This window comes from Vidua macroura, chromosome 9, assembly GCF_024509145.1.
Source record: "Vidua macroura isolate BioBank_ID:100142 chromosome 9, ASM2450914v1, whole genome shotgun sequence".
NCBI lineage: Eukaryota > Metazoa > Chordata > Aves > Passeriformes > Viduidae > Vidua > Vidua macroura.
In genome coordinates, this window is record NC_071579.1 from 31,622,698 (window position 1) to 31,645,611 (window position 22,914).

General features: G+C 51.6%; 1 protein-coding gene across 3 annotated transcripts in view; it reads left to right on the forward strand.

The window, feature by feature from the left end:
* Positions 1-22,914, forward strand: part of PDE4B (phosphodiesterase 4B) — a 180,761-nt gene that overhangs the window by 133,031 nt on the left and 24,816 nt on the right. The window contains exons 1-2 of one of the 3 annotated variants that reach the window (XM_053985729.1): positions 16,753-16,955; positions 19,981-20,093. In XM_053985729.1, coding sequence (XP_053841704.1) covers positions 20,004-20,093 — 90 coding nt within the window. In that variant the 5' untranslated portion in view covers positions 16,753-16,955; positions 19,981-20,003. Of the gene's footprint in view, positions 1-16,752; positions 16,956-19,980; positions 20,094-22,412; positions 22,483-22,914 lie in introns of those variants that run through there. The other 2 variants (XM_053985728.1, XM_053985731.1) reach the window with 2 other exon arrangements.

Below are 22,914 nucleotides of genomic sequence, written 5' to 3' on the forward strand. Positions count from 1 at the left end.
GGTCCTGTTCCCATCCCACTGCACTGGGGAAGGGACCTTTGGGGTGGCACGGTCCCGTTGTGTCCCTGTCTCTCTCTCTTTTCTGCTCTTTAGGGCCGGGTCAGGTCCCGTTCCCGGCTCCCGTCCCGCTGCATTGCGCAAGGGCCCTGCGGAGACAATTGGGCTCTGCCATCGCTGATATCAGCGCTGATAAAATCTGTGTCTCCTTTGTTTGCTGCACACAACCATCGGGGCTGCTGGGGGAGGTTTTGACAGCGCAGTCCTCGGCACCCTGAATCAGTTCCAGATGAGAATGAGAGATGTGTCCTGGATCAGAGGGAAAAACAGCCCAAACCAAACAAAACCACCCAAACCAAACCTCTGGCAGGCCGGGTTATTTTTTTTAGGTCGCGGGGCACAGTGCCTCGGGGATGACCATTGTCCCGCTGGTTGAGTCCTTTCTGCTTCCATGTCACAGCATTTCCAGGCAGTGGGAATTGCAGTGGCCTCCCCAAAGCCCCCCAAAACAGCTCAGCTCCACAGCTCTGGAGAAATTTCTCCTTCCTCCCTGAAGCTGAGCTCAGTGCAGAGCGTTTTGTCCTGGACGTGCCATGGGAGAAGCTGCATCCAAAATCCCTGTGGAGACATTCCCAGGGAAATGCACTGCTCAAATCCCACAGCCAGCCCCGAAGGCCAAACCTTGGTCCTCCTGCAGGACCTGATTCCCAGTGGAAGTTGCTTTCTTCTTGTGTTTTAAAAAGTTGTGTTCTCATTCTCAGCAGCCAGATTGTTTGGTTCGTAGGTGGGCAGGAATTCCCAAGTATTTTTTTATATTTATTAGTCTTGGTGGGAGCAGGGGTTGGTTCCAGGTTGGAGAGGAATATAAAGAGGGGAAAGGGCTGATCCTGAAGGGCAGAGCTGGAATTTGCTGTCCTCTGCAGGGACATTCTGCTCACCAAACTTAACTCTACAATTACAAAACAACAATTGCAAAGATCAAAAGTTTCAGAGCTTCAAAAACCAAGGTGGAATTAAAAGAGGGAGGAAAGGGTTGCTCTGGAACTTTTCCCTCTATTCCATATGGAATTGCCTCCATTCTGATTCACGCTCAGCAGTTGCCAAACAGTGACACTGAATAATGAACATATTGATCATTTCGATGTTCAAATCACCCAGAAATGTTCTGGTTTTATCGCCAGTCTCATCTCCTGATGAACTAAAAATGATTTCTGCAGCCAAGCAAGGTGTGCTAATTAATGTAACCATCATTGTGCAAGCGGGGAGGAATGTTACACTAAGAGTTAATGAAACATTTCATTGTAACATTTGCTCCAAGAAGTGCCTGTAAATGACAGCCTTAAGGATGCTATAATTGCAATACCTTTTTTGACAGAAAGGAAACAGCTGCTAATTATTTATGGTTATTAATCAAAGCTGTCAGTTTATTCAAAGTTCATTCAGTTCACTGTAAATATGTATGATTACCAACATTTAAATGTTTTAAGCAGTAGCCTTTAAAAACTATTTAAATACACCTCTCCCTGTGGGATATATTCTCACATCCAAAGGTAGCATTGATTGGCTTTGCTTGCGTTGGAGCACAGAATCATTTTAGGAACTCAGAATCAAAAAAACCCCTCCAAAATCCTGCAGGGTGTTGATTTGACAATTAATATCTTTTGATTTTGTAATCAGGACTCTGCCTCTGGAAGTGACAAACATGAGCCAGGAGCAGGATCTGACCCAAGGTTTGCTGGGATCCCAGATCCATTATTCAGTGCTAAGGAACTCCATGGTTAAATTGAATTTCAAAGGGACTGAGCATTTTAATGTAGATATTCCAGTATAAATATCCTGCTGTCAGAAATCTCCCTTTCCAGGAGCAAATTAATCATCTGTGCATGCTAAACTCCTCCACCACACCTTCACACTCTTCAGAAGCTTTCTGAAACAGACTTTTTCCCTGGACCTCAAAGGCTCCAGGTTCCAAGCACTTGGAGAGAGGCTCTGGCTGCTGCTTGCCAGGTCCCCTGGAGCATATTCCAGACACCCCAGTGTTTCCATTCCAAGTGGGTCCAATCCAGTCAGACCTTTCGTGCCTCAAGCGTGTGTTTAGGGAGGTTTGTCAGGCTTAGCACTTCATACCAAAATGCTTCTGAAATGTCACTTTTTACAAGCAATGTCTTTTTCTTTAAATACCAGGTATTAGGCTGACAAAAGCAGGAGCTGATCAGAGCAACCTTTGTGTTCTCTGAAAAAAACAGGGAGTAATTCTGGAAAGTGGAAAAGCCAGCCTGTTTTCCTGAGCCTCTTCCCTCCCTCCCCACCTCATTCCCTGTACAAATTTTACAAGAAGTGACCCAAAATCGTGTCCCTGCTGTTGCTGACTCGAGAACAGGACGTTTGGATCCATGCTGGGAGCATTTGTGCTGGTCTGGGACAGCCCAAGAGGATGTGGGATAACGTCTGTTCTGTGGGGATTGTCACTGAGCACAGCGAGGGGCCAGTCCTGCTAAGAGAATTCCAAGAATAAACACACACGAGTGCAGGGTTTGTTGGAAATGGACTTTGCTGGCATTTGACAGCTGTGAAATGTTTTCCTCCCTTTTCTTCCCAAAGATCCTCTTGAAGAAGAGAACTCCAGGGAGAAGTTTCCAGTTGAACTGGAGCGTTTCTGGTTTAGACTTTATGGGACAGGATCCCCATCCAGCTCCTCCTCAAGTACTGCTGGGCCTCCCCCTGAATTCCAGCTCTTTGGGGAGGGTTTTTCCCAAAATTCCTGTTGCAGCTTCCTGGGTTTCAACCCTAGTGCACAGAACTTTTCAACGTTTCCATCCCCTTCCAGTGGGAACATCCCGTGCAGGTAAAAGCCAAAAAGCTGCTCCTCACCCTCTCTAGGTCAGGAAGGAGGGACCCAGGCAGAGGTGCTGCTCACACCACATTTTCCAGCAGCAGCTGCTCCCTCCTTTGTAACACTTCCAAATGTGGCTCTGAGTGCTGCTAGAACAGCTCCTGGTGCACATTGCCTCGAGTGGGGACTCACGTGCTGAAATCAGCCTGAAATCCACCAAAACTCTGGGAATTGTGCTGAATTTCCTGCGCAGAATCCCTGACGGTGTGAGTGACAGCGCAGAGACCTTGGCCAAGGCTGACACCAGGTGCCTCTTATGCTGCTAAATGTAAGAAATTCTGGCAAATGCCTCAGAGTATAAAACTTAGAGCAGGAAAGGTAAGCCCTGGAATAATCCCCAGCAGGCCGAGCCATAGCTGACCTTCAGTGGGGAACATTTCCATTTCCATGCCCGTTCAATCTGATATTTGAACTGGAATTGTTAATAAGAGGTGCTTTTAATGCTGACATTTTGATTTCTTTGAACTCAGATCGAGGTGCTTAAATCAATGTATCTTGAGGGCTTTAATCAAATGGTTTTTGAGAGTGAAGGGCTGCTCTCAGCTCTGCTGGCTGCAGCCATTTGGGGAGTGGTTACACTTTCAAGTCTGCCTGTCATTACGGGGTCACGTTTGTCCCCATCTTCCCCTTCCAGGCATCTCTGTGGTGTAAAAAACCTGATTTGGGTCAGGACTGACCCCAGGTTTAAGGAATGTTGTCATACAGGACTCAGAATCCTCACATCTGGCTTAAATAGTCCAGATCTAGAAAAAAAAAAGCTTACAAATAAATTAATATCTGGTGTTCTATAATATCAAATTCTGATTATTGATAACCAGGGAATGAATCTGATGTTGTTTCCCATGTAATTTCGGGGAAAATGTGCTCCCATGTCCCAAACACACCTTTTGAACAGCCAGGGTGTGCTGGCCTCAGCTCACAGGTGGAGACCAGCACGTGCAGGGTTTAATATGGAACATGAAAAGCTGTCAAAACAAATGATGCTGCTCTGTAGGCTCCTGCCATCTCCCTCTTCCTCCCCACCCCGTTCCCCGTGGGACTCACTCCGTGATTTTCAGCAGATGATTCCAAAAGTTCTACGTGCACTTGGGGAAACAGAAAGGCCAGTGAGTCACGAGCTGTGCAGGAGGGAGAGATGAATACCCAGGATTAGCACGGGGAAGTTTCAGCTCTGCTGTCAGCCACTGAGGATTTTGAGTTTGGGGCTTGAGGCTCACCCCAAAATCAGAGTTATGCTGTGGGGGTGGACAAAACCTGTGTGTTTTGGGCAGCCACCACCCAGCTCACATGCAAAATATTCTGCGTTTTTAAAAGCTGGAGGATTGTGGATTAGGAAATTGAGGCTGTCCAAGCTCTCTGTGCTGGTTGTGCTCCCCGAGCTCGCGCCGTGTCCCACGCTGCAGTCCCAGATCCGCCGATAGCGCTGACTCATGGCTTGCCCAGTCGCTCCAAACAGCCCATTCTTTGCAACATTCTGCATTCTTGGGTGACTCTGCTCCCTGCAGATATCCCTGGATTTCACCTGGGGGGTGACAGTCCCGGGCATTTTGGCGAGAGGCAAAGCAAGGGCACAAAGTTCAGCTGAGGTGAATCGGCGGGGTTGACATTTCCCCTTGGGTGCATAAAATACCTGTTGGAGGAAAACAGATTAAAATTCCAAACTGAAGCAGGTTTTTAAGCTGCCATCCTAAGGGATAATGCTTTCAAGTAATTACATTTAGTCATGAAAAAACCACCATTTCGTTATATTTTGTAATTAATATAATTGAAATGCTCATTCAGAATGTAAGGGGTGACTTTGTGTCCTGCCTCTCTGTGGCTCAAGCAAGGCATGGGGACACAAAGGGTGCTATGGATTATAGCTGGGATGCTTCCTGAAACCACATTCTTAACTTTCATATTGAGAAACTTCAGGAAATTAAACTGAGAGGAAATAGAGGCAAATTTAGTGTTAAATTTTGACCTTTTAACCTTCCCAGGAGCCAAGGAACCTGATTTAAGCAGGACTAACATTTTACCAGTGGCCTGTTCTACGTGGCTCAGGTGACGTGGGCAGCCTTGCTCTGCCCCTTGTTTAACATTTCCAAATAATTTTCCTCATGAAGAGCTAAGGATTATTAATAAGCTTTGTCTTTGCATCCAATGCCAGTGATCAAGTGGAGCTGTTCAGGTAGATCCAGGATTGTGCTTTGAACTTCCAGGATTCATCCCTGAGGTTCCTCCTCCGTTTCCTACCCCAGCATTTATTTCACCACAAAGGACTTTCACTCTTGACGGACTCTTTAGACCAGAAGTTTTATTATCTCCAGGTTAAAACCTGATTTAATAGCTCCAGAGGGGTCTGGGGATGGAAGCAGCACCTGGATTTGGGGGCAGATCTGGAGGATCTTTCTGGAGAAATTTGCCAAACTCTTGTGAAACGGTGTCACAGAGCACAGTTAATCCTGTGCATCTCTCAGCCTTTGGGGTTGTTTTTTCCTCTGGTTGAGCTCAGATCGTTGCTGTGTGGTCTGGCTGGGGAGTTCCTTCCGTGCCGTGGGCCTCTTGTGAAAGTCATCTCGAGGTTTCAGAGGAGGAGGTTTTGGGGCGCCTGCAGGGGTGCAGGAGGTGTTTTTGCACAGATGGGAGGACGGAGGGAGCTCGGGATGGAGGAGTTTGGCACGGGGAGAACCCCTGGGCTCGGCCTGGGGCTGGCACAAGCAGAGCCCCTCTCCAGCACAGCCAGCTCCAGGTAGGAATCCTCTGCCAGGCTGTGGCTGAGCCAGCTCCAGAACCGGAAGCCGTCCAGCCACAACAGCCCAGGATGGAGCCCCACCTAATTAAGGCTGTTGAAAGGCAGGGCTAATTAGTTTAGGTGGAGCACCTCGTTAGCACAAGGATGTTGCTTCCAGGATCCAAGTTGGTTTCCCCGCACGTGTGAGCTCCCCAAAGCTCTCCCACATGCAGCAAATGAGATAATGCAGTGCCCAGGTAAGTCCTAGGTGGGTACCGAGGTCGTTGCATCATCATATCCTGAGTTTTCCAGGGCTTTCTCACACTCCTGCACTCACGTGTGCTCGGGAAGAAAACACTTGTGCTCACACAGTAAAATGTGCTTGCTGTGACCCAGCCTGGCCTCCTTTAGTTAGGGGAACAAAAACACAACGTGGGCACAGTGTGATCTGCAGGAAGCTGGGACTGGGATTTGAATCCTCAGGCTCAGCTCTAGGAGGCTTCCCTCCCATCCTAACCAATGGGCATCTCCATCCCAGCCTGCAGCTCCCTGGGCTCTTCTCACTGCTCTTTGAGGACTGTGGGGAGTAAAGCTGTGATGGGGCTTCACTTAATGTAAAAATCCATCATGACCTTGGAAATTCTGTCTTCAGCAATGCGCTCAAAGTGTGTTAAAGTCCCTGTGAAATCATTCCCAGTGTTCTCCTTGCAGCTCCCTCCCTTGGGTGCCCTGTCCATCTCCTGCACTCACTGTTAGACCCTGAGTAGGAGAATTCCTCTCTTGAATCCTATTTTTCCTCCTGTCTTGTGATTAAGACAAGAATCCCCCAGGGCAGCGAGGAATCAGCGTGGTCAGTGAAAGGATAATGTGCCAAACCCTGAGATAAAGTTGGAACTGAGGAATCTTTCCCGTTCATTCCACAGGCCAAGATTAGATTCCACCTCTCTTGCCATTTCTGCTTCTCCCTCTCGGTGGACCGAGGAATTCCTACTATGCAGGCAAATCCCGTTCCCAGATTCCCCGGTGATAGCGCTGCTAAGTGACATCTGACAGGATGCTTCCTGCATTTTGTTACTTCCATTTGGCACCATAAAAGCACTGTCACTTACCCCTCTGATTTGTGGCACCTCGGCTGCATTGTTCCCTGCAGGGGGAAGGACACTGGGAAACGGGATTGCCTTGTGGTGAAACCATCCCACCCTACAGGAGATGCTATCTCCTGAAATCCTTCCTCAGAATGTCTCCAGTTTTCCTTCCTCGTTAGCATTTCAGATTAAACCTTTAGGCTTATCTCCACATCAGGAATTAACCTCTCTGGGAAGCTTCATCAACTTCTATCAGCCACCTTTAGGTGTTCTTGGTGTTCACGCCTGGTTTTTGCTCCTCATTGTCATGCGAAAGGTGCAGTGGGGCTTGGCTTTGGTGATCTGGAGCTTTCATCTCTTCCTGTAGCATCTTCAAAGCTGAGCTTTGCGGGGCTGACGTACAGTCGGACACATTAAAACACACCAAATGGATATAAAAGTGCTTTTTGGCTTTAATTCAGGAGCAAGACTTTTTATTAGCTGCTCCTTTCCAAGAGTTCCCAATGCTCTGTTGGAGACGGGAGTGTTGTTTGTTGTGCGGGAATGGAGATTCCTGGTGAAACATCTTCTGCAAGGCCCATCAAAGCTCAGGTCCTTCACTCCCAGCAACATTTGGGATCTTGGAAAGATACTTGGGTAGCCCCACCTCTGCATTTTTCAGTCTGTTTTTAAGGTGTCTGTGGGGTTGTCCCAGGTCTCCCTGAAAAACAACAGCAATCAGTTCAGAGTTTCTGGTTTTGGATCCAGCTGCTGGGCTTATCCCAGTGCTTTTCCCGGCTCCTGTTGCCTGTTCCATGTCACCCTCCTCTCCCAGAAGTGGCATCCCCATCCTCTCCAGGAAGAGGTGATGCTGTGGGCACTGCCCTGCTGCCCACCCCAGGGCACCCTGGCTGATGCCAGTGAAGGTCTGGCTCCGATGGGAAGCGCCATTCCCACCAGGCCTGGCCAAACCCAGCGGCTTCTCCAGCTCTGGCGATAACGAGCCGCAATCACCGCGCTGTGCGCTAATTGCCGGGCAATTCTGGCTCCTCTAACAGTCAGTGGGCCGTGCTGGTGGCCCCGGTGACCCAATTCTCATGACCTGGGTGGTGATCCACCACCCCAACCAGTACTGGTGGGTACAGTCAGGACTCTGCAGGTTTGTCCAGTTCTGCCCTAACCAGCCTCCTCTGGCTTGGCTCCCGCTCCAGGCTGACCTCTGGGGATGAGCTCCCTGGAAATGCTTCATTTCTGCTCCCAGACTGCATGGGGGCCCCCGAGGCTGATGTCCTGCTGCTCACCCCGGGCTGGGATCAAACTGGGACTGGCCAGCACCAGGCTCTGCACAAACTCCTCTGTTTGCTGCCCAGGCCTTCCACTCCCGCTTGCGCTCAAGGCTGTCATTGTCGTAAGATTAATTTCATCCCACTTCAGCCACCTAAAAATTATAGACCAGTCTTAAGTGATGGCTGCTTTTTGAAGAAAAGCTGAGGAGCAAACCATCCTGTTGTGCAGGAAGATCAGGAATTCCAGTGGAAGCCAACTCGGTGAAGCAAGGCGCTTCTCAGAGAGTCAAAATGCAAGAAAAGAGCAGGCAAAGAGTGAGAAAGACTGGGAACAAGGGAGGCATGGAAAACTTAGGGCATGTGGGGGGTGTTGGGCTGATGGAGCTGTGAGTGGTGAGGGAACTCCAGTGGGGGTATGGAGCAGGGAAAGAAAAGACCAAAAAAAGTGTTGATCCATGGGTGAAACAACCTAATGATAATGGTACAGGAAAGACCAAAATAGTCAGCGGGTTTTTTGCCTCAGTGTTCATCCCCCAGCCTGCTTGGGAAGATAAGGGATGGAGGACAAGGAGGGAGCAGCCAGCTGGGGACAGCCTAAAGGAGGTGGAGGTGTCCAGGCCCACATTGTTGGACAAGGGTCAGGCTGGAAAAGCTGTGAGGTCAATGTGAGTCGCTCATGAAAATTGTGGTGCTTAGGAAGGTGACAACAGGAAAAAGGTACATCTTTGAGAAGGGTGGAGCAGATATGGGGAACTGTGGACTGGTCAGACTCTTCTCATCACTGAGAGGTCACTGAGGTTTTCCTGTGGAGTCTGTTTCCAAACGCATGAAAGACAAGAAAGAAAACTGGGAATGGTGGATGCAGACTTGCCAAAGCAAATTGTCTTGGAGAGGCCCCACCTCCTCCTCCTCCAAGGGCTGGAGGGTGGCCTGGCCCTGGGGACGTGGAGGGCCGTGGGTGGGTGTGCAGGGAGCTCTTGGGCACCATTTCCCACAGCATTCCCACGTGGCAGCTGCTGGCAGGGCTGGGCATGGCTGGACACCAGGCTGCAGGCTGGGGGTGAAGGCTGCTGGTGGCTGGTGACAGGGGGGCTGTGGGGTGTCCAGCAGTGCCCTGCACCTACTGGTGCTGGTGCTCAGCCGGGATGGTCCCGCTGTGGGCAGGAGGTGACCTCTGGGAGTCCCTTCCTGAGGCTCCAGAGAGGAGCCTCCTGCAGCGAGCAGAGAGTGGCAGCTCCTCCGGAGGGTGATTCAGCCCACCCCGGGGCACTGAGAATAGACCAGGATCACCCCTTGGAGCTCCCAGCCGCTTTGCCCTGCGGTGCGGGGAGCTTAGGTGATTAACTCCGGGCTGGCTAAAGATAGCCCAGCTGGGCCCCCGCGGCAGTGACATTTCTGCAGGCTCAGAGTCCTGCTCGGGTTACCCCGCAGCTGGCCCGCGGCTCAGAGCTCGGGGCTGTTGACTCAGAAACATCACTGCTACTATGGCACTGAGGGACTGCCCGGCCTCTGCTGCTCTTCTGGCCCAGCCGAGTCACACTGCAGGAATTCCTCCCCTCGCTGGGAGCCTCTGCCTCCCAGCTGGGCCTTCTTCCTTCTTGGGATGCTGCAGCCCTTTGGTTTTGTGGCATTCCCTGCAGACAGGAGGTTTTTCCTTCTCCTTTTCATTCCCCGTGGCGACAGAAGCTGGAGCTTCTTCCATCTTGCAACCATTTTTGTGGCATTCCCTGCATCCAGGAGGTTTTTCCTTTTCCTTTTCATTCCCTGTGCCTTGTCTTGGTGAGACATCTCCTCCTGCTTCCCAGAATCTTCCAGTTTGAACCTGGATGTGTCCTGGATGTTCTTGGCGAGTGCTGTTTAATCACTGCCGTGACGTCTTCAGCAGCTCTGGAGCCGTTTTTCTGGGGGCTGAGTTTTCCCAGCAGCTGGAATGGTGTGTCCCAGAAAGGACCTGTCTTTAATTAGGGAGCTTAGAATGCCAGGCTGCTCAGCAATCCAACCAAAAAGTTCCTTTTTCCTGCTCCTTGGTGTTTGGAAAAGAGAAAAGAAAATAAAAATGCCCCCCAAAATCTTGGCTGTATTTTGCCAGAGGCTGTAGCTGATGTCAAACACTCTCATCCCCAATTTCAGTCTCCCACATTATTCCTGGCAGCTCTAGCTCACTCATTTCCTGGCATTTTTCGCAATTAGCAGTGGAAAGCTTTCACTTCATTTTTTTGTCTCTATCTTCCCCTCTCATCTCTGAACCCAGCCTGAATACAGGCCCCATTGTTCCTGCTGCTCTGGAACCCTGTTAGGATTTCATCCACGTTCCCCCACAGCTGGATCTCCTCCAGTGCCACCTCCTCAGTGACCCCCTGCCAGTGGCTTTGCCAGTCCATCCCATCCCTCTCTCCTCAGGGATTTCACTTCCCAGGCCTTTCTGCCCACATCTCATGTATTAATGCTGGCTAGCAGAGAAAAAAAAAAAAAAAAAAAAAATCTACATTTCCAAAGTACTTTTTTGTTGGAAGAGTAACTGCGAGACAACGCTGTGCTCATTTGCATGCAGTGCCCATTCCCAGCTCCTGCCGAGCTCGGGCACCCGCTGGCCCCACTCCACAGCCAACAAAGAGCCCTTCCTCTCCCTGCCACCTCCCCTGCACGCCGCAGGGAGGCTGCAGGTGTGAGAAACCTGAGAGGGGACAGCTCGAGTGACTGGTCGGACTGGAGTCCCAAAAATACGACGAGGGGAGAAGGGCAGGCTCGTCCATTTGTTGGGGAGTTGCTCAAGAGCGTCGTGGCTCCACCTGTTCCGCGGGCGCTGGGGCTCTGAGCCTTCCTTAGCACATCTGCACTTATCTTTTGCAAAAGATATAATTAGGCTGCGTTGGGATGGTGGGGAGGAGGGGCAGTGCAGCTGAAGGCTCCGTGGTTCCCGTGGATTTTGCCCGCTCCTCATGCCAGCCCCGCGCTCCGGCGGATCGGGAGCGCGAGTGTCCGTAGGAGCTGAGGGAGGGAGCACGTTGGGATCTGGCAGCGAGTGGGGCTGGGTGGAGCTGCTGGATGCAGCTTGCTTTCCAGTCACACCTTTCCAGTCACACCTGCTTTCCAATCACACCTTCCTCGGGTGCTCGTGTGGCTCTTGTGCTCAGGAAAAGAATCTGTTCCGTGGGTTCGCTGGGTATTGGAAGGTGCATGGGGGATCTGACGCCTCAGGTTTTGGCTTTTCTATTTTCCCATTCTGAGCTGCTTTAGTGTGTGGGTCTGGGCTTCACATCAGGGGATGCTGAGCTCTCTGCACAGAGCAGGGACACAAAACAATTCCTGCTCCAGCTGGGCACCAAGGACAAATGACCCAAATCTCAGGCCCAGGAGCACAAACAGCGTGGGCTGGAGAGAGAAAAACAAGCAGGATGGGAGTGCCTGGGCTAAAGCTGGAATGGGACAATGAACTGCAAGGTGCAAATGGAGCAGAGCTGATCCCAGTGAGAGCCCCCGGGAGCGCTCGTGCATTTTGGGACCATTTTGGTTCCTCTTGGCTGCAGCCCTGGCTGGGCTCTGGTGCTGCCCAAGGTGGATCCATGGAGGAGATCCTTTCCATGAATCCCTGCTTTATTCTGTGACTCTGCCCAGCCTCTGTTCTAGGGCAGCCTGCACAAGGCATCAGATCTATAAAAGAAACTTGTAATTACAGGATTTTTTTCAGTGCTTGTAGTTTGGGAGGCGGTGCTGTAAGATTTGGACATTTCATTGCAGATTTGAAGTGAATCCTGGGGGTTGTGCTCTGTGCCTTTGATTGTTTTCCATGTGAATTTCCAAATCTGTCTAACAGAAGGATTTCCACAGGAATATTTTCTGGATCTGGTAGAACAATGCTTTAATTCAAGGAAATAGCTCTCAGAATCACTAACAGGATACATTAAACAAATAAATCACCCGGTGTCAGTTATTGCCTCGGCATTGTGAGGGATTAATATGTAAACATGTCCACACGATCCGTGAGCAACCACAGCTCCATTAGGGTAGGCAAAGGTTGAACGGCTCCCAGCCTGCACAGGGCCCTTTTCCATCAAGTTCTGGCATGTCCTTCGTTGATAAACCTGTTTTACACAACGTGCTTTGGGGTTTTAGAGTGATGCTAGGCACTGGGAGTAATTAACGTGGGGCAATATTCCTGCTAATGAACCTCGTGTTGTGGAGGTGAAATAGCCATTTTCTGACACTGGTTAGTAATTAATGTGGGGTGATATTCCTGCTAATGAACCTCGTGTTTGGGAGGTAAAAGAGCCATTTTCTTTTTGGGGAATGGGAGGGCCTTTGGTCATCTGGATCTGTGGGACTTTTATCTGAGCCGTGGCCATGTAGGTGCCTTGGTAAATCACTCCAAGCACCCTTCTCCTTCTCCTTCTCCTTCTCCTTCTCCTTCTCCTTCTCCTTCTCCTTCTCCTTCTCCTTCTCCTTCTCCTCATTTTCTCCTCTTTCTCCTTCTGCTCTTTCTCCTTCCTCTCCCCATCTCTTTTCCATTTCCTTCTCCTTCCCTTTCTCCTCTCCCTCTTCTCTCTCCTCCCTTTTCCTGCCCTGTCCCCTGCCCCAGGAGTTAAGATCCCACAGTTCCCAGCTAAGCCCAGTGGGATGAGCTGCTGGATCAGCTGGGATGGACTCTCCCCCAGAGGGGCCCTCTCCCACCTTCCCCCCACACGAGCTCTTATTCGTGAGCAGCCAAGGAGTGAGGAATGCAAATGAGGCCTTCAGTGACATTAATGAGCTCTATCAGCTCCCAAATGATCTTCTGCCATCCATGTGATGTCCTCCAGCATCTGCCTGCTCTCCCCAATCTTCTGTGTCATCTGCAACAATGGCAACAATTGGGATAATCTTAATAAATAGAGAATGATTAAAATGACCTGGTTTAAGGTCCTCTGATGAATACAAACTCTGGGCTTGTGTCCTATGGCTTCACCTGGGAATTAGGGACATTTTAAAATTGTATCCTTAATGTGTTTTCCTGTTGGGAGTCTGGGAATGTGCTGTCAGACTTTTCCTAAAGCAGAGGTTTCATGCACCAGGATAAACATTTCCACCTGGCCATGCACATCCACGAGGACTCCAAAATCCTCATCTCACCCAAGAGCCAAGGAGGAGGAGCTCAGGTTCCCAAATCCACTCCCTCTTCACCCAATTCCCTGTCACTCCTGGAGGGAAGTAGCCATTTCCCCCTGTAACACCTGGATTTTAATCTTTGGGGGTTTATGAGTGTTTGTCTGCTCTCGCTTTTGTGGAATTTTATCAGCTTGTCCAGTGTTGGGGGAACATTTCAGTGCCACGTCGTACCCACTGGGTTTGGGAATAAATCCAACATCAAAACTTCTCCAAGGCAAAAGGGAGCAACTGCTCTTGTTTTCCTTTTAGAGGAACAGATTTTATCCTGAGTCTAAGTTGTTGAGGTAAGGTTTAGATAGAGTGATAACATTTCATTAAATCAGTTGGAATCACTGGAAAATGACTTTGGTGACCTCGAGTCTCAGCTGTTGTTGCTTCAAAGGCAGCTGGAGCTTGGTCTGGGAAGGACGGCCCCAAACACTGAAGATCTTTATAAATAGTCCCAATTTATTGCAGCCAGGATGAAATGAAGAGTAAATAACTTAGAAGATGTCTTATGGCACTGTAAACATGTGGAACAGGATGGATAGACTGAGTGAAGTCGGGAAAACCGCTGGAAGCTGCTTTTAACCTTCCATGTGAAAGTTCCTCTTGGAATTTTTGGCAGAGTCTGTCAGAGTTTTTTGGGGTTTTTTTTTTTTAAAGTCTTAAGCTCCACATTCCCAAGGTTTACAAGGAAAGTTGTGATCCAATAGAAGGAATTCTTCTTTTTCCATGCAGAAGTAGAAATGGAGACTTTTACCAGTACAGTGAGCCCACAATTTGATCTTTAACAGTTAAGGAGAGCTGAGTTTGAAAGGATGTTGGCAAATATTTGTCTTCAACATTTCTTGTCCACCAGACTGGACAATCTGTTCACAACTCAATCCCACTGGGAATATTCCTCCTGGATTCTGGAAAGCTGAGCTTTTTGGCAGCTGGAGAGGGAACTGCAACTGCTCCCCAAGTTTTTTAATTCACCTGGTTGGGATGAGGTGTTTTGGCCTTAAAACTCTTGTGGCTTTATGGCCTTTACACTTCCCTCCAGAAGAAGTCCTAATGCTTTTATTTATCAGGACTGGGGTGACGAGAGAGAATCATGAGGGACTCAGGAGAGAGAAAATAAACCCCACTTGAAATTTTGGCATCTGGATCTCTTTTCAAAATGTTTCCTTACTCGGTTCACCTCCTGCGTCAGTGAGGGCAAAGCCACCAATCCCTCCTGCAGGCTGGGGACTCTGCCCACCCTCCTGCCTTGCTGTGGCACTTGGGGACATGATGGGGACAGTTTGTGGGTGAAGAGAGGAACTCTGCAGCTGCAGATAATGTTGGCCTCGTGCTCAGATCCCTGCAGGCCCTGAGGGGCCGGAGCTGTGCTGGGAGAAGGATGGCACAGATGGGGTTTGGGGGTTTTGGTGAGAGTTTGTCCCATTAACCCCCTTCCCATCTGTGACACTGATGAAGTGTGTGCTTGTCCTTACACTGAACTACTGCCAGAAAAGAGGATGTTCCCCAAAACCTTTCACTTTCCAAGTATTCAAGAGTGAAAAAAAGGCCTCAAGTCCATCTTGATGAGCAACTCTCACTTTTCCCCCTGTACCCAGCCCTGGTGAGGCCACACCTCAAATCCTGGGGTCGCTTTTGGGCCCTTCATGACATAAAGGATTTTTAGGGGCTGGAGCATGTCCAGGCCAGGGAATGGAGCTGGGGAAGGGTCTGGAGCAACTGAGGGAGCTGTGAAGGGGCTCAGCCTGGAGAAAAGGAGGCTCAGGGGGCCCTTGTGGCTCTGCACAGCTCCTGACAGGAGGGGACAGCCGGGGGGTCGGGCTGTGCTCCAGGGAACAGGGACAGGAGGAGAGGGAACGGCCCCAGGCTGAGCCAGGGCAGGCTCAGGTTGGATATTTGGAAAAATTCCTTCCTGGAAAGGGTTCTCCAGCCCTGGCAGCTGCTCAGGAGTCCCCATCCCTGGAGGGATTTAAAATCCACGTGGGTGTAGCACTTGGGGACATGGGGCAGGGTGGCCTTGGCAGTGCTGGGAATGGTTGGTCTGGTGGTCTGAGAGGGCTTTTCCAACCTAAACAATTGTGTGAGAAAAAGAGAGCACAGAAATGTCAGTGAGTGGGAAAAAGCCTCTAAAAAGGGGCTGCTAAGTCACCTCTGCAGTGAGAGATTCCATGTGTTCCATCACCTTGCAGAGCTGGCAAAGGAACAGATGGCAAAAGCTACCAAAAATGCAGTTTTTGCAGAATCCTGGCACTGGAAAGGTGCTGCATTTCGGGACACTGGAGCATTCCGAGTGCCAGCAGAGAAACACGAGGTGAGGGCTGCCTGTGTCCTCGGAGGGACTGGCAGCAGCTCAGGCCTTGGGAGGAAATGTCACCTCAGTTCCTGCTGGAGTGCCACCAGCCCCAGCCCTCCTGCGCAAACACTGGGTAGGATTCAAAAACTGAAACTCCCGTTGTTCCTCACTTCCCTCTTCTGTGTCAGCAATGATTTCACCCGAGCAAACATGACCAAAGCACCGCTGTAATTTACGGGTTTGGCTTATGCAACCCCCAAATATAAACTGAAATGTGAGATGGTTGAAGATGCATCCTGAAGTGTTCCAGGAGGCCAGATCCCAAAATGGCAGGAGTGTTTCCAGAAGTGCCCATGTGCCTCAGCTGTACCAGGAAGGTGATGGAAGTCAGCCACTGGCCGGGGTTTGGGAGAGTTTCTGGCAGGGGGAGTTGCTGTGCTGATGTCAGTGGGACGCTCACGTTGGGTTCAGGGAAAGAACAACTCATGGAGCATCTAAACTTGTGTTTACTGTTTGTGGGAGTCGCTGTAGCAACAGCAGATACCACTCAGGGAGAGGATCCCAGGGCACTTCATCCCTGTCCTCTGCTTTGGAGCCAGGCTGGGAGAGCTGGGGGTGGACAAGAGAAGGCTCTTGAGAGCCCCTTCCAGGGCCTCAAGTGGCTCCAAGAGAACTGGAGAGGCACTGGGGACAGGGCATGGAGGGACAGGACACAGGGAATGGCTCCCACTGCCAGAGAATGGAATTAGGTGGGATATTGGGCGGGTGGGCAGGCCCTGGAATGGATTTCCCACAGAAGCTGTGGCTGCTCCTGGATCCTTGGAAGCGTCCAAGGCCAGGCTGGAGCAGCCTGGGACAGTGGGAGGTGTCCCTGCCCATGGGTGGAACTGGATGGGCTTTAAGGTCCCTCCCAACCCAAACCATTCTCTGGTATCCATGAAGATTAAATATGAAGAAAGTCAGAAAATATTTGTTATTTTAAGATCATTCCCACACAAAGTTTTTATATTGGTGGAAGAGCAACTCCTAATGGATTCTATATCTGGCTGTTATTCTGGGGTAGCTGTGGATCTCAAAATATTTCACGGGGGACTTGGAGGGTATATTTTAATTTCACATGCTGGTTTTAAAAGCAAATTTAGCCTTAGGAGTGGGACTGTAGCCTCTGCTTTCACAATTTATTTGTAATTATCCCCAAGTTCATCAGAGGGAGTTCGTGCAGTTGCACACAGCCAAGGAGGGCTGGTTTGATAAGAGTTGGGGTTTCCGGGGTGATGGGCTCAGACTGCGTCACTCGGTGGCTTCAGGGACAGTTTTGAGTTTCTAAGAAGGGTTTGGTTGAACTGGGCTCTCTTCCTGCTGTGGGCCAGGACAGCGACTCTTCTTGGCTGGCCTGTGTGGTTCCGTGAAATGAGCGGGAATGTGGTGTCTGTGACGTCCCTCCTGCCCCGGCAAAGGCTTCAGAAATGACTGCCCGCTGACCACGGAGGGCAGGCAGGAGGAGCTGGAGGGCACACGCCCAGCAGGCATCGTTTCACCAGGCTGCTCACTTGAGAAAATGAGTGAAAAAGAAAAGATTGGGGTGAGTCAAAAGCCAAAACCACTGAGAGCTGCACAGGGATGCAGGTGCTGCATCTCGCTGGGAGCCAAGGCTGGAGGGAGCTGTGGGCAGGCTGGCCAGTGTCAGGAAAAATGAAAATTCTGAAAGAAAATGTGAACGATGCTTTTTAAAATCCACTTCTGCCCTGGAACAGCAGCAGAACTCACCGTTTTCCCCTTGAAATGATCCTTAGCAAGAGCTGTTTGCTCTCACTTTATTGTGTCTTTGCCATTGAAATGACTGGAGGTATCCTTGTTTTCAAAATACGGAGTTTAAATCGTGGATCCATTGTCCCCTCAATTGTCTCGGTGCAAAGGCTCAGGCAAGTGACAGTGCTGGTGTTTTACATGAGTAAACCATGGAGGGATCCCTGCTGCTCCCAGGATTCCTTCAGGAAACCTCCCCAATGGAGCAGGCAGGCAGAAACTGAGGGAAGGAGGGTCCTGATGCACCCTGCTAAAAATTCCACAGAACATTGAGGACGTGTAAAATACTCTTTATTTAGCTCATCTTCTGAAACCCAAAAATAAATATAAATACTTATAGCCAAACCCTCTAAGCCCTCAAGTTTCCTAATTCACCTCGATATCCCTAATATGTAATAGCTTTGCCTGTTTTGTTGGTTTGGGGTTTTTTTTCCCCTTTTATTACATAAAACTCAGATTACAGAGTGAAGGAATATCCTGACTATCAGCTCTGAGGAATGTGAGTCCTTCAATATCAAGAGCAGATTTCTGTTCTGGGTCCTGCATTCTCTTTCCGAGGTGAAGATTGGAAGTGAAGTGACAGTGGCAGCAGGTTCTGCAGACCTGGGCAAGGCTGGAAATCCCCCAAAAGGCTAAAATTAGGGTCTGGTGTCAGAGTCCCTGCGAACCTGTTCCTTCTCCTCCTCCAGGAATGCACACATGCCGTGGCTGTGCTTCCTGGGGAGCCTCAGAGCAGGAGAACACAGGGCAAGAACAGGATTTGGTTTAAACACGTGGGGTTTAGTTTGCCTGAGATGGGGTTTTACCTATTCCTAAACTTATTTTACCCGCGCTGGTTTCATCAATCCCAGCATCTTATACAACAAGTGGTTTGAGCCCTTCTGGGTCAGCTGATTTACAGGAAAAAATAGTTGAGAGGGAATGGGAGAAATTCCCTCAATGTGAATGGGAATTTCTCACGGGAGAAAGGAAAATACACTGAGCTTTGTGTGATTTTGGCTGTTTTCACCTGCTTTTGTGATTATGCAGGAATGAGAGAACTTCCAAAGTTTGGAGCTCTGTGAGCACAGAAAAAAAACCCATTAACTTCCAATGCCACAAAGATTTGGATTCACCAAACCTTTCAAACGTTTCAGTGCCAGGTTTATTACTGAATTACCTTTGGCAGGGTTTATTTTCTGTTTATTCTCAATCATTTAATGGAAGGTCCCTCTCCAGTGCTGCTTTATTGATGGGGTGAATGGCAGAGAGGATCTGTCCTTGGGAAGAGACAGCAGCACAGGGTGCAGCTCCTTTCCCTGGGGACACCGGGACACGAGGGACACGAGGGCAGGGGGACACAGAGGGCAGGGGGGCACGGCTGGAGCTCCAGCTCAGCTCCTGAGTGTGTCTGAGCAATCCTGCCCCGTGATGTCACTGGTACCTGCCCGTAGAAACGCTGAATCCATTAGCTATGACAGATTTATGGGATGAGCATATGTTACCGGGATTATGAGAAGCAGTTACATTCATGGGGAGATTCTATGATTCACTGTATCCGCTTGTGGAAACCTTAACTTTTACACCAGAGCTGCTCGGGAGTGTCCTGCTGGCAGGGCCAGGAGAGCTCGGTGGGAGCAGGGACAGTGGGTTTGGGGTGCACAGCCTGCTGGGGAGCAGTGGGGCTGATGGGCACAAAGCCAACAAAGCTGGAGAGCCAGGAGTGGGGAATGGGACCAGGAGTGGGGAATGGGACCAGGAGTGGGGAATGGGGCCAGGAGTGGGGAATGGGGCCAGGAGTGGGAAATGGGACCAGGAGTGGGGAATGGGGTCAGGAGTGGGGAATGGGGCCAGGAGTGAGGAATGGGACCAGGAGTGAGGAATGGGACCAGGAGTGGGGAATGGGGTCAGGAGTGGAGAATGGGGTCAGGAGTGGGGATGGGACCAGGAGTGGGGAATGGGGCCAGGCAGGGCTGGGGAGCAGAGCTGGTGGGGAGTGGGACTTGGTGGGGGTTAAGAAGCAGGGCTGGAGGGGTTGGGCAGCAGAGCTGGTGGATGTGGGGAGCAGAACTGCTGGGGAGCAGAAGCAGGCAGGGTTGGGGAGCAGGGCTGATGGGGAGCAGGGCTCTCGGGGTTCAGGGCTGTTTGGGATCAGGGCTGTCGGGGTTCAGGGCTCTCGGGGTTCAGGGCTCTCGGGGTTCAGGGCTGTCCGGGTTCAGGGCTGTCGGGGTTCAGGGCTCTCGGTGTTCAGGGCTGTCCGGGTTCAGGGCTGTCAGGGTTCAGGGCTGTCGGGGTTCAGGGCTGTCCGGGTTCAGGGCTGTTGGGGTTCAGGGCTGTTGGGGTTCAGGGCTCTCGGGGTTCAGGGCTGTCCGGGTTCAGGGCTGTCGGGGATCAGGGCTCTCGGGGTTCAGGGCTGTCGGGGTTCAGGGCTCTCGGGGAGCAGGCTCTGGCTGCTGCGGGGAGCGGGGCTGGCGCAGCAGCAGCATCCCGCGAGCGGCGGGGGAGGCCGATCCCCGCAGCAGCCGGGGCGGGGGGGCCGCGATGACGCTCCCCGAGCCGCAGCCCTGCCCTGCCCGGGGGGCGCTCGGTTCCCCCGAGCGGCGGGGGCAGGGCCGGGGCGGGCCGGGGCGGGGGCCGGGGCCGGGGCCGGGGCCGGCGGCGGGCGGGGACTCGCTGGCGGCGGCCGGGGCAGCGCAGCGGCGGCCGCGTGATGAGGGAGCGGAGCGGCACCTCCGGCAGCGCTGGCGGCGGCTCGGCCGGCCCCGCCATGGAGAGGCGGCCGCAGCGCCAGCCCGACTACATGTCCGTGTGCCTCTTCGCAGAGGAGCCCTACCAGAAGCTGGCCATGGAGACGCTGGAGGAGCTCGACTGGTGCCTGGATCAGCTGGAGACCATCCAAACCTACCGCTCCGTCAGCGAGATGGCATCCAACAAGGTGAGCCCACGTGCGGCACCGGGATGCGGAGCGGGGATGCGGGACGGGGATGCGGGGAGGCGCGGGGCGCTGAGCCTGGTCCCGACCCGTCCTGGCGTCTGTCCGGGACAGCAGCTCCCAGTTAGTGGCGGTGAGGGGGCTGCGCGTTTCCCCGCGGAGACGCGTCCAGGAAAAACTCGCGGCGGGTGGCGTGCGGAGCGATCCGGGATGGAGCGGGGAGATAGCCGGGATGGAGCGGGGAGAGAGAGCCGGGATAGTCAGGGGGGCGCGATCCGGGGTATCGCGGAGAGCCCTATCGCTGCCGCAGGCTCATTTCCGAAAATTAAAGAGGTTTCAATTAGCGCCGGTCCCTTGGAGCCGATATGAGCAGGAACACTCTGCAAACGCCCGCATTTAGCAAATCACCACGCCAGAAGTCAATTAACTTCATTGCTTAATGATAATAACGGCGAACTGTAAACATTGTGGGTCCGGTATTTTACGGCTGTTTTGGCTTTCGGTGACGTTTTAATTTGATTTTTAATGCGTTGGGCTGGCATCGCTTGGCGGCACATGGTGAGGGTGGGCAGGCAGAGATGGTGACAGGGAATCAGCTCCGGGGGCTTCTGCTCTGCGGAGCTTTCCTGGGAGCGAAAGGCGAGTTCTGAGTTTCTCTGCACAGAATAAAGTGCTGAAATAAAGCAAGGAAAGTCCGTGGTGTTGTTTAAAGTCAGGGAAGCAGAGGGAGAGCAGAGTGCCTGGAGTATCCTGACAGGCAGCAGAGAGCGAAACGCGAGTTCTGAGCAACTTTTGGGAGCTGGTGCTCCAGCCCGCCTGAGCCCAGCTCGGCTCCAGCATCTCCCGGAGCCCGCCCGTCCCTCGCGGCTCTCCCCGCCCGCTGCCCGCGGCTGCAGGGAGCCGGGCACAGCCCCGGGCACAGCCCCGGGCACAGCCTGGCAGCTCCCAGCCCGCGCCTGCCCCTTCCAGGGCTCCCAGACGGCGCTTCCAGCCCCGCCGTGCCCGCTGGAGTTGTCACAGTCACAAATTCCCAACCCAGTGCCCGTCGCATCCGCGTCCTTGCCCAGTTGTGATGGTTTTAAACCCAGTTCTGCACCACCGCGATGTTGTTGGTTTTTGGTTTTTTCAAATGACTGCAGTCAGAAACTGAATTTATGGGAAAAAGTTAAGCAAAGAAATCCTGAAATCCCGTGTTGTTTCAGCTTCCTCTTCTGGTAGTGATTACCACGATGTGCAGGGGCAAAGGAAGCAGTAAAAGTTTTATAGACCGAGCTTTCAAGAAAGAAATATTATTTTATTCGTTTGAGTTTGTGTTGAGGGAGCTCTGGATGGAAGTTGAGGAGGGTTCAGGCTGCACCTCCAGTGTGAACACGGCGCCCTTCAATTTGAGGTTACTTTTTTTTTTTTTTTTTTGCTGAGTGACAAAGCTGGCCTCATGAAGGTGAAACTAAATTGCTTTTGTAGCACTTCAAAGTTGCGATTACTCGGGGTGCAGATGGCTTGCAGCTGGCTCGAGAAAAACTTCCTGAAACTTTGTTCTTTCATAACCCGTTTCTGAAATGTCTGCGCTTTTTTGGTCAACTTCCAGTTTCACAGTTTTCAGCTGTGAAAAAGAAGCATAAAATGGCCTCACACCTCGCTTGCCTTTGCTGTGGAGCTGTAAATATTGTCACAAATCCCGGCACGGTTCGGGTTGGAAAGTTTGGTTGCAGTGCCTGATGATTTGGGGGATTCGTGGCTTTTGGGGGGTTTGGGGGCAGACAGCGTGCGGAGTCTGGCAGTGCTGGGTCGCTCCTGCATCTTCGGGAGGAGGCTGCAGCCGCCCTTCCCCGCTCCGAGCATCCCGTCCCAGCGCCAGCCCCGCTCCGAGGCATCCCCATTTGTCACCGGTAAATAGCGAAGCCGGCAGATGTTTTGAAAACAGGATGCTTGGGCTGCGCATTATTAAAGAAAAAACGGAAAGAGAAACAGTCTAGATAGGAAGAAAGCAAATCGGCTCGGCATGCTCCCAAGCGCAGCAGCAGAATAAACACTGACCTATCTTCCTGACCTCCGCTCTCGCCAGTTCCTGGCCCCGCGCCACCCCAGCCAAACTACGTCATTTGAGCCTGATAGTAGGCATGGCACAGCTGTTGCAAGTGTGACTCGAATTTCCTGTCTCCTTCCTGACAGACGTAGTTTAGAAAATCCAGAGTTGCAACAACAGCGCCGAGAGAGGCAGAGAGGGAGGCTCTCGGCATCCGTGCGCGCAGGGGGATTCTCAGGAGCGCTGCGGCAAAAAAAAAAAAAAAAAAAAAAAAAAAAAAAAAGGAGGCAGCGGAGGGGGAAGAGCCATGCGGGACGGCAGCCGGGCTGTGAGCTGATGGGGTTCGGAAGGCAGCGCTCAAAACATGTGCGTATTCCTCGTTAAGCCGGGAGTTAACGCCAGGAGGAGCGAGGGGATGAGCGGCTCAGCTTGCGGGGCTGTGCTGGCAGCAGGGAGCCCGGGGACCCTGCAGTGCCACCCGCAGGGATCCCACGGAAAGCTGGCAAACAGGGAACTCTGCTCCCTCTGATGCTGGCACTGAGTCCTGATGCATTTCCAGTGCAGACCAGCCCAGGCTTTCTGCAGAACTAACCCTGCACAGCACTCTTATCTTTCTAATTTAGAGAAAAAAAAAAATACTTGCAAAAATACCTGTTTGCAGCTGCCATGAAGGGAGTTTATTTTCCTAACACTGAATTTCCTAACCTCTTTTGCTGGGAGCTGATAGGGCCCTGCAGCTTTGCACTGAAACAGAATAACCTGGAAGGGGCTCTGCGGGCACTCAGTGCTGCTTGAGAG